The 12,295-nt window shown below is 41.8% G+C and overlaps 1 protein-coding gene across 1 annotated transcript in view; it reads left to right on the top strand.

The window, feature by feature from the left end:
* Positions 1 to 12,295, top strand: part of PSD (pleckstrin and Sec7 domain containing) — a 266,492-nt gene that overhangs the window by 168,178 nt on the left and 86,019 nt on the right. Inside the window, exon 12 of the mRNA XM_088473556.1 lies at positions 5,853 to 5,896. Coding sequence (XP_088329682.1) covers positions 5,853 to 5,896 — 44 coding nt within the window. The remainder of the gene's footprint in view (positions 1 to 5,852; positions 5,897 to 12,295) is intronic.

Here is a 12,295-nt window from a genome sequence, read left to right as displayed (position 1 = left end):
CCTAAGCAACCCGCTGGCAGTGATGCAGGGCAGGCAGGACCAAGTTTGGACATCTGGTCCGGACTGAAGGACCTGGCAACAATTTCTGACATGTCTACTGTGACTGCATATGATACTGTCACCATTGACAGAATGGTGGAGGATTACATCGGTGATAGCATCCAAGTAGGCATGTCAGACAGTCCGTACCTGTACTGGCAGGAAAAAAAGGCAATTTGGAGGCCCCTGTACAAACTGGCTCTATTTTACCTGAGTTGCCCCCCCCTCCAGTGTGTACTCCGAAAGAGTGTTTAGTGCAGCCGGGAACCTTGTCAGTGAAAGGCGTAGGAGGTTGCTTCCACAAAATGTGGAGAAGATGATGTTCATAAAAATGAATTATCAACTCTTCCAGGAAAACCAGCCTCCAGAACATACAGAGGGACCTGTGGTGGATTCCAGCGGGGACGAATTAATACTCTGTGAGGATGAGGATGTACACAACACTGAAGAGGGTGAGGAATCGGTGGATGAGGAGGATGAGGACGACATCTTGCCTCCGTAGGGCCAGTTTGTGCAGGGACAGATTAATTGACAGCTTGTTTTGTGGGGGCCCAAACGAACCAATCATTCAGTTGTGTGGCAGACCCTGGCGCTGAAATTATTGGTTTGTTAAAGTGTGCATGTCCTGTTTATACAACATAAGGGTGGGTGGGAGGGCCCAAGGACAATTCCATCTTGCACCCCTTTTTTTTCTTTGCATTATGTACTGTTTGGGGCCTAGTTTTTCAAACTGCCATCCTGTCTGTCACAGCAGTGTCACTCCTAGATGGGCCACGTGTTTGTGCTGCCCACTCGTGTCGCTTAGCATAGTCATCCAGCTACCTCGGTGCAACCTTTTGGACATAAAAACACTATTGTGAGGTGTGAGGTGTTCAGAATAGACTGGAAATGAGTGGAAATTAAGGTTATTGAGGTTAATAATAGCAGAGGAGCAGAAAAACCCACAAATTCTGTGATTTTAGCTGTTTTTATGCTTTTTTTCAAAAAAATACAGATCCAAAACACAAAACCCAGAACCCAAAACACGGAAGGGTGGTTTTGGCAAAACCAATCCAGATCCAAAACACGAAGAAAGATCCAGATCCAAAACCAAAACACGAAAAGTGGCCGGTGCACACCCCTAATATATATATATATATATATATATATATATATATATATATAAAACATTGTTTGTGAAGAGATTATCCTGCCCTTTTACTAGGACCCGCCCTCAACAGACTCCACCCCCATCAGGGCTGCTTCCTTTAATTTCCCGGGCTGGTTTTTAGACCCAATCCGCCCCTGATGGATTCTATAGGTGCCCACACACTAGGCATTCAGGTCACGATCCGATATCGTGTCCGATTTCTCCCCCTGCAGTATTGGGCACAATTTGGTGTTAAAAACTTTCCAAATTGACCCACAATCTATCGTGCATCCTATACTATTCCAGAGTATTGTGACTGAGATTTTCAGATCTTGCCTGCAGCAGGCAAGATCTGAAGATGTGATGTATGACCAGTGGGTATGTGCATCGGCATCATAATCGCGAGTAGAGACTCACAATTAGGACATATTTTACACGATCTGTCGTCCCGATGCATCGGAATTGGGCTGATCGTGTAAAATATTACCTAGTGTGTGGGCACCTTATGTTAGAATGTAACTGCTTTGATCCCGATCTTCTGTAGGCACAGTCTCATGGAGTATCCTCCTGCAATATAGAGAAAATGGGCCTGTTTGTGAAGGCTGCTGTGAGCATACATGCATTATAAGTAAATGGTAAAAATATCAGTCCATTATGTAGTGCGTCAGATTGGAGAAAGTTGCTTAGCGACGCTGTAGATGAGAGCCCACAGAGCCTTGCTTGTACCTCGTGTTTTCATCAAGCTGAGCGCTTTCTCTCACGAGCTGCATTATAATGCAGCAGGTAGGACTTAGTCACGTGGCCTACACATACAGGTGACTGCATTGTTCAGAGAGTGTCAGTGCAGGATGACAGGCCTCTGACAATAACTGACAGAAATTATTAGCTGTGCATCTTTGTTGAATAAGTTGAATCATGAATCATCTCCCTCACAAACCTCATTCATGTGCACGCTGACCATTTTCTCTCTGGGGGTAAAGAAATGTGATGCTCTGATCTTATTACCGATTCACCTATGTGCAATGGTAGATATACTTATATATGACATAACTGAAATCAGAAGAGTAGAATTAAGAATATTTGATTAACTTGAAACACAAAAAAAGAAACCTAAATGTACAATTAGTACCAAGTACTAATGTAATCAAGTAATAGTATCATATTGTATAGCATTTCTGTGTCTATCCAACAAATAGGTACACTTCATGGCCATGCAGTGTCACTGTAGCCACTATTATAGTCTGCAGTTATTATTCATTACAAGATATGTAGGCTGCATAATGTTGGCCTAAATAGTAACAAGCTGTGAAATATATGAGTGGGACATGATTCCTTCCTGTGGCTGACACAGCATGGTGACCAGCAGTATGAGCCATGGGAGGCGAAGCTGCATGTGTATGACTGTCCTAGTTTTCTCTGTACACTGGCCAGATGTTCACAGAGACATTGTATTGTACACTGATTACAGTTATGGGCGAAGCATAGGGTCTATGAGCTGGCATATTATATGGTGGGGACAGGACAATGCACTGGTATATTATGTTGGATACTATTCTGGTATAAAGTATGTGATAACTGCTGTATGAGGTATGAAAGCAAACAGGCGAAAAGTGTTGTCATTTTTGGGGAAATCAGCCTGACAACCCCCAAAGATGCTCTGACATGGGGGTTCTCTATGGGTACCCCCAATTAGCCCTGCTGAAGGTATTTGGGGTCTTTGAATGGTCTCAATAGGCACTATTTAGCATCTATGGGACAGTAATGAAGCATATAATTTAGCCATTTTTCTGGGGAGGTAATAAGTTGTTACATCAAATTTGGGGTACATGAAAATGGGTGTAAGCATATTTTAAAGTTGCTAGTGTCAAGCATTAAAAAGTGCCAAAAACGCACCTTCAGCAAACACCTGCAATCAAAAATACACCTCCCCCACTTTGATTTTTTTTCGCCCACTTTTTCAAAGTACTTTTTTGGGGTGTCCTTTGTAGGGTTTTTTGTGTTTTTTTTACGCAGTTAGCGTCAGGGGGGGCGTCCAAAGGGTGCAGGGTGGTTCCCGCAACATTGCTCCCCACAACCACAATTCTGCACTTTTTTCCGCCGGGTATTCATAGGCAAAACTTTTTTGCCTATTACATTGCATCGCGTTATCACGCCGGCGAAAAAAAGCTATAATTGAATACGGGGATAAGTTGAAACTGGCGAATATGACGTCATCGCCGAAAAAGTATCGCCGAAACTGACTTTTCACTTCTAATTGAATACAGCCCATTGTTGCTGAATATCATAATTATATTATGCACAGTTTTATATATGTCAGCAACATATTTCACAGCAAGCTGCTATTTTCTACCTTATACCTGGCTGTTTCTGATGTTCAGGGTTAACTACTAGAAAACATGGTGAAATGTAGGTGTGATGTCCACATATGGTTAGTGTAAACAATATAAGCATGGTGAGAGCACTATGACTGGAGATACAGAATGTGCAGTGTGAGGTCATTAGTAACGGTGACAATTTGAGAGCATATGTGACAGGGACATTCCTTATGCGAGAAACATCCAGGGCTGCTCTCACCACCCTTCACTTCTCCTTCTTTGATTTGTAAACCTAGCATTAACACGCTGCATCATGGACCGATACACATTGTAATTTACCTATGATTCACTTCCTTGCTGGAAACTGCATGAACATTTCTTGGAAAATGCATTTAAGCATAGGGATGACTGGTCCTTCTGAGCAGCATCTGAAAATATTCCAACCTCTTCCCAGTTGATTGCAGGTCAAGCAGAAACACACTGAAAATTAAACATGATGCATTTCTGATTCACTTCATCATGGTGATAATAACAATGATGCCTTTATTTGCATGGTATTTCTCGGGGGGTGGGGGTGTTTTCATGCACCCACTGCATTATACTGGACTAATGGTAAAATCCAATGTGAAACAAGCCCTAGCATTGCAGGTTCTCAGGATTTACTCTCATAAATACCAATCAAAGTGCTTCATTGTGCCCATGCCATCAATAGTGGTGATTCATCTGCACAGAAATAAAATATGATCCTGTAGAAATCTGAGGACAGGTGATGTTGTAGCTTGTGTAACATGTGTAATGACATCACTGGGATTAACCCGGAACAAGGAAAACAAAAACTGCACAGGTGGCACCGCATTCTACTGAATGCCCTGCAACTAATACCACTCCAGATCTTACTAAAGCGGTGACATTGGTAAGGGTACATGCTCATAGGTGGTTTAACATCCGTCATGGTACACATACCGCTGCAGAGTTTGCTAATAGATTAACATTAATTGCTTATTTGGTGCTGAAAATGTAAATAAACTGACAATGTTACATTTACTTTTTCTAATGGAAATCCAATTTGGACGGCACCTGCTGCTAAGTTAAGTTACAAATTTAGAAACACAAGAGGTCCTTTCATTTACCTTAGGCACTGTGCAACAGGATCTACAGTATTTCCATTTTGTCTACATGAACGGGCCACCCAGGTCTTCTGAGGAGGTCATATTGTTCCCTGAACTTGTAGTTATATATGTGAGGAAAACCGATCCAAGAGATAAGAAAATAATGGAAACACGAGTAAAAACCTCAATGTGAAGTGTGTATGTAAAAGCAGTGCAATAATTATTATTATTGCTTTGGGCCTGCTATGTGAAAGGGCACACTTACAAGTGGTTGCTCTGTGTTCTAATGAATTTAATCTGTCCAGGAAACAGTTTGTTCCCCTTTTCTATCATGTATCTCTCTACAGCTCAATTGTCCTTCTGTAGCCCCTGGCCACCGTCTAAGCTATGACGAATACGAATACTGGCATCTAGGAAAAATGTTCTGTAACCCACAGTTCCCAATCAGATGAGGTTTTTTTTTTCGAATACAATTTAGAAAATGAAAGCAAATATCTTCTAGGCTGCTATGGGTTATAGCAACCGTTCCTGCGTTTGGATTTTATAAATGTCCCTGTCTGTGTCAGGAATTGCTTTTGCTTCTATCCTCTCAAAAAGCAGTTTAACCCGTCATTATCGCTTGCGCTGTTATGGTCTAGTAATGCAAGGGGATATCCGACAAGGAAGCTCCACTGCTCTGTACACACACCACAGTTAGGACTGAAACTAGTGAACTGGCTATTGTTGGATTATTGACAATACTAATTATGAGTATGCGAGGACCAGTGAAGAAATGTTTGGGCACCATCTGTGTATTTTACTTTCTCTAACTGCAAACTTACATGATCCTTGATTCTGATCTGAATAACGCTCGTTAAAATGGCCATAGAGTGCACAGTAGTGCAGCTGACACACACAACATACGGAGCGATATGCTGATAATCGGAGCTCCTCCATACATTACAGTGTATAGAGGTAATCCCCATTCTCAGCCTGAAGTATGCTGAATGACAATTGCATGGATTAGATGGGTTTGATAGCCAAACCAAATGAACCAGAATGTTTTTCAGGCTGTGAACAATTATTGAACAGTATCATACACTGAACAATAATCATTCAAACCAGTTGTGTTGTCAGCAGCAGCTACAGTAGGTTTATATGATTTATAGTGCAGTCTATTGCCGGATTTAGAAAGTGAATTCTTATAACTGTATAGCTTTTGATATTGATTATGATTACACGTTGAACTTCTATTTATTTGTGTTTTCTTTTTTTTCCAAGGCCTTGTACAGCTCGATAAAGAATGAAAAGTTACAGTGGACAATGTAAGTACTGTTTTTGTAAAGAAAATGTTGTCACTTTGCGCTATTGCTAGTGCTTTCTGTGCTTATTTTCTATAAAATGGACATTGTTGTTTCTTCTCATTGAAATAAACTATATGAGGTGTTAACACTCTACAAATGGGTAAAAATAGTAACTGGACTGCAACATCAAAAAGGTTAGAGCTTGTATTTATACTAGTCATTGTTCTAGTTCTATCCCTCTGTGCAGTTTAGGAGCAAACTCTGGGATTTGGGTTTGTTACCTTATTATGTTTGTTTCTGCTTCTGGCCAAACCCCAGATGTGTTAAATTCCTCTCCAATGATGCCGCAAACCCCTTACCACTAGTACTGGCCCCCAAGATATTTTATTGTGTCGGAGGATTATCACATCAAAGTAATATTGCCTGAGATAACATAAAGAGATTATGGTGAAGACAATTTTTGGATTAGATTCCTTTATAAGAACACCCTATTAGAAAATAAAATCTAAAAATATATTAGTATTATTAGGAATACAATACTGGGATTATAATTGTTTTTAAGCAGTAAAATTGTTACAGTAAAGTCTATCATAACACAACATTTTTCCAGAGAGGAACATTACATATGCAATCCAGGCTTTAAGGCATGCATTTATTTAATACTTTTATGACAAGCAGTACATATATGTGTATACTATAAAAAAAGAAACATAAGTACAAGTGACTATATTTTCTCATAAAAAAAATGACAGTAATATACCATATAAATAAATATTTATCCAATATTCATGAGAATGCCGGCCATAAAGTTGGTAGGCATTGTAATGAAATTGGTTTAGCCACAATATTGTTGCCTCTTCTGTGTGTAAGTGGCACTTTGCGGCTGCCGGTTTCATAACTACCCCCCCATAGAAATACTGTCACACCATTGCTGGAAAGAGATGCAATGTAATGATAAAGTTTTCCATATAAGTTTAAATCTGAACCAGAGTTTCCCTATGATGAATAATTGACTAAAGTCCCTTATCCAAGTGGAGTGCAGTCTTACTAGCCCAGCAGGAAAAATAAGCCATCGTTTTGTATACAGTAGAATCCAGAATTTGAATACAGTATTTGATACATATATCTCATTTCAATTAATAGTGGTTACCTTCCAATATATTTTTTCTTTGGTTCTCAAGCCTATATCTGTACAGATAAAATGGTAGCCTGACCGACAAACTATATGATCATTATCAACGGTGTCTGTAACTTTGTATTGTTTGTTGTATTTTATCATTAATTGCATTTTGCAATCAAATGGGCTAGTGTGTGTGTCTGAGAAGAAATTATAGACTTTAAATGTTCATCATCAGCTAGTTGAATGGCTGGGAAGGATCTCAGTTGATAAATGTTGCCATATGCTGTTAGATCAAACTCACCGTCTGACAGACAGACCGACCAATTGGACATTGCCAAACACTGTCCGATAATTGGTTGGTCTGTCTGACGGTGAGTGTATGCTGAAAGATTTTTCATGGGCGACAGACGGGTTGTAGTCATAATGGCGACACTTACAATCTCCATGTGCGCTGGTGGGGCCCATAAGTCATAGTTCCCCTGTGAAATATCGCCCTTTGTGCACTGTACACCCTGCATTTATGGCATGTATAGCACTGTATGTATATCAGTATTATAGCGCCAAAAGAGGATCAGACGAAAAGACGGACAAGGGAATTTTGAGCCTACACTTGGAAGGTGTGTGAGACAATGAACTGGATTTATTTACCTTTCATTTTAATAAAACGTCTCTCATGAGTAATGAAAGGAGTAAAATGTTGTTGGTTGTTTTTTTATTTTTCTAAACCGAGAAATATATGTTGTTTTCAGAAAACCGTTTTTTGGAAGTTGACCCTGTTAGCTAGCGCTGTCTTCAGATTGCTATTGTAGCCTACAGGCTACATTTGTAGCCCAGTACAATTAATGGGGTAAAGTCATCTCCGGGACAGCCACTTACCAGGGCCGCTGTCCTGCCATGACTCCAATGATATACAGGCAGTGGCGGTTCTAGGGGTGGGCTAACAGGGCTGTCGCCCAGAGCGCTGGCCGCTAGTCCCCTGGAGAGGAAAAAGAAAATCCTAGAAAAGAAAAAAATAACCCAGCGCCAGTACACTTCGCCCGCTAGCCTCTGCAGGGAGGCTTCATTTGCCGGGCGCCCGCTGATATTTGTTATCAGCGGGCACCCGGCTCCCCCCCTGCAGCGGCAGCCGAAAGCTCCGGCTTACGGCTCCCGCAGAAAGCACTATGGGAGGGACGTCATAACATCTCTCCCATAGATCCGAGGAGTTGGATCTCACTCCTGAGCTCCCGCAGAGAGCACTATGGGGGGGACGTTATGACGTCACGACGTCTCTCCCATAGATCTGTGGTAGAGCTGCGGTCGGACCAGACGGCAGCGGACGCAAGAGCGGAGCTTAAGGTAAGTATTGTGTTTGTATTTTAATTGTATTTTTTTTTCAGAAGCACCAGCACTGGGGGCATGGCTATATAGGGGATTACTAGTGGGGGCATGGCTACAGGGGGGCATTACTACTGGGGACACAACTATAGGGGGGCATTACAACAGTGGACACTACTAATGGGGGCATTAATATAGGGGGCATTACTACTGTAGGCAATTCTATAGGGGGCACTACTAATGGGGGCATTACTATAGTGGTCCTTACTACTGGAGGCATTACTACTGGGGGCACTACTAATGAGGCATTACTATAATGGGCATTACTACTGGAGGCACTACTATAGGGGGCATTACTACTTTGGGCACTACTATAGGGGGCATTCCTACTGTGGGCTATACTAGGAGGCATTACTACTGGGGGCACTATTAATGGGGCATTACTACTGGGAGCATTACTATAGTGGGCATTACTACTGGAGGCACTACTATAGGGTGCATTACTACTGGGGACACTACTAATGTGGGCATTACAACTGTGGGCACCACTATAAGGGGCATCACTACTGTGGGCTCTACTATTGGGGGCATTACCAATGGGGGCACTACTATAGGGGGCATTAACACTGTGGGCATTACCAATGGGGCATACCCACTGTGGGCACTACTAATGAGGGCACTGCATGGGGTGCACCACTACCAGGGGCCATTGTGTAAGGGGCACCACTGCTGTGGGCATTGTATAAGGGGCACTACTACTGTGGGCATTGTATTAGGGGCACTACTACTGTGGGCCTTGTGTATAAGGGGCACTAATTTGGGCATTGTGTAAAAGAGGCACCACTGTGTGTCATAACATGAATAAGGAACTACTGTGTGGCATAATTTGAATTAGGGATAATGTATTACAAAGGGAATTACTGTGTGTGGCACAATGTATTATACAGGGCATTACTGCATGTGGCATAATGTGTTATACTGGTTATTACTGCGTATGGTATAATGTGTTATACAGGGCATTACTGCGTGTGGTATAATGTGTTATACAGGGCATTACTGCGTCTGGCATAATGTGTTATACAGGGCATTACTGTGTGTGGCATAATGTGTTATACAGGGCATTACTGCGTGTGGTATAATGTGTTATACAGGGCATTACTGCGTCTGGCATAATGTGTTATACAGGGCATTACTGTGTGTGGCATAATGTGTTATACAGGGCATTACTGCGTGTGGCATAATGTGTTATAAAGGTCATTACTGTGTGTGGCATAATGTGTTATAAAGGGCATTACTGCGTGTGGCATAATGTGTTATACAGGGCATTACTGCATGTGGCATAATGTGTTATAAAGGGTATTACTGCATGTGGCATAATGTGTTATAAAGGGCATTACTGTGTGTGGCATAATGTGTTATAAAGGGCATTACTGCATGTGGCATAATGTGTTATACAGGGCATTACTGTATGTAGCATAATGTGTTATACAGGGCATTACTGCATGTGGCATAATGTGTTATAAAGGGCATTACTGTGTAAGACATACTGTGTAAGGCGCATTACTGCACATGGCAATTATTCGCCACGAGGGGAGAGCTTGGGGAAAGCCCAGCACCTTCGTAAGCGCTGGACACACCCTACAGTGTGATGAATTGGGGGTGTTCCGCAAGGATACGTCCCCTTTGCGGAAGCACGTGCGCTTTTAGCACGCGCAGAGGACCGCCTTCTAAAAAGAGTTATTTCTTTATTTTTTTCTTTGGGGGGGGGCGCAACTGGGACCTTTCGCCCTGAGCTCCACAATGTCTAGAACCAGCCCTGTATACAGGCACTGTAATGAATCTGTTCTCCTTGCATATAGCGTCTTCAATGGATGTTAATTAATGTGGCAAAAATGTAGACATTAATAAATTGTCCCCCAATACTGACTATCTGTACAAGAGGGACCACTAGCTCTGTCACCCTGAATACTCCTCTAATAGATAGAAGGTTACAAGTAACAGGATTCGTCCAGCACATGGTCTATACCAGAAAAGCCGCACATAATCCGATTAATAGCTGTTAAGTGCTCCTTACAGACTCTGAGCTGTCTGTGCTGTTATTTGCTGAGTTTCAGCCACTTGAATCCAATAATGGTATGACAGCCTGGGATGCTACCCCTAAACGTTCCAGTGTATAATACTCCTATCCCTGCTATGGCATTTCTCGTCAAACTTAGCAGGTCAGATGGAAGTTTTGTTTTTTGTACATACTCTATTAATTACTGTAGGGTCGAGCAGAGATAATTAAACATGCCTGAAGGCTCATTAGTTTAATATACAATTGTAATGAAATGGAAATGATAAGCAGAGCCTGCAGTATTGCACAGTGCAGGAGAATAGGTTCATGCTATTTGAAATGTCCTGTTAAACACTAATTTATGCTCTATAGCACGAGAATTTCATTCTACTCCTCAGGGTGTATTTGCAATAGCACATTTTAGGGATGAATGAATTGCAAATACACTTGAATGCACATAGTTTATTTGCAATTGTGTTCTAGGATACATCATCATTGACTGTAGACCAAGACATAATGGAACAATAGCTAACAAAATATGTTTTTAGGCACATGTGAGATGCAATACTTTACACATTTGTAAGAACAGCGGCTATTTAAGAGGAAGTATTAGTTATAAAGTACCTGGTGAAGCAGCCATTTCTGGACTCTAATGTTCATGAAAGTCATGAAAATAAATATTCCCCCCCCCTTCCCATTTCCCCATTGTCCCTATTCTTGTACTCAGATGCAACGCCTCATGAGAAAGCGGGTGGAATTGGAGAATCTGGGTATAGCTTGGGGGGGATCATGAAAGGTGCTTTTTGTGTTCTGATTCTGCTTTTTAAAGTGATGAGAAATATGCAGCCTACAGCCAGCAGAAGTAGGTACTTATTAGCCCCACAGTAAAGCTGGGTACACACGGTCCGATATGCACCTAGCGATCCGATCCACGACCCGACAGCTGACATAGGGGGTGGTCCTCACACACAAAGCGATTCGGTGCCCAACCGCCTGATATGTCGACCTCTCCCCGCATAGCCAGCATGGGATCATACATTGCTTCTCCAGATCTCTTGTGCATGCAGATAGATTTAGAGGAGCAAGGAACGACCCCCACAGGAGCGTGCATCAGACGATATCATGCCCACACATGGAACGATATAGCTGTGATATAGTTCCGATCGGATCAGCCGCTAATCGCTCTGTGTGTGGGGGCCTTAAATGTTTTAACTTTGTTACTTTTTCGAAACTACTGTGTTTTCACAAATAATTTGGGATCACCCAGCCCTACCAAGAAAGCTATATGATCGCACATGCTTCGCGGTATGACCTGTTTCTGATATATCCTGAAGAGTAAACAATTTTCTGACACACAGGCCTCTTAACCCCTATAGCAATCAATTGGTTAATGTGTGTGCGTTCTTTGTGTCCCCTGTAGCCCTTATGCATACCCTGTATGGAGTTATGTACAGCATTATGGGCCATATATAAAAATAACACATTAGCATTTGGCTGAGCAGAGAAGAGCAGCAATTTGTGCATTTCAACAGTGCTGAAAAAGCAAAGCTGCTGTAAGGTCCAGTAGAGAGAGGTGTCCTTTTTCCGCACTAATGTCAGTGCATTCAACCGTTGGATGGGCTTTGCGACAAGCTTTCATTTATTTTTAACATAAATGTAGAAATCCTTCCAAAAACAGATATAAGGTCACTGCAGCATAGCAGACTGGTCGCAGTTAGTAAAGGAGTCCACCATATGGCTGTGTACTTTACAGTGCATCCAGGAAGTATTCTCAGCGCTTCACTTTTTCCGCATTTTATGTTACAGCCTTATTCCAAAATTGAATTAATTCATTTTTGTCCTCAAAATTCTACACACAATACTCCATAATGGCAATGTGTAAAAAGTTTTTTTTGGAGATTTTTGCAAATTTAATGAAAAAAAACAA

The sequence above is a fragment of the Taudactylus pleione genome, unplaced genomic scaffold (genome assembly GCF_031769625.1).
Source record: "Taudactylus pleione unplaced genomic scaffold, aTauple2 ptg000016l, whole genome shotgun sequence".
Lineage (NCBI taxonomy): Eukaryota > Metazoa > Chordata > Amphibia > Anura > Myobatrachidae > Taudactylus > Taudactylus pleione.
Note: the sequence above shows the minus strand (reverse complement) of the source record. Positions and strands in the feature narration are given on the sequence as shown.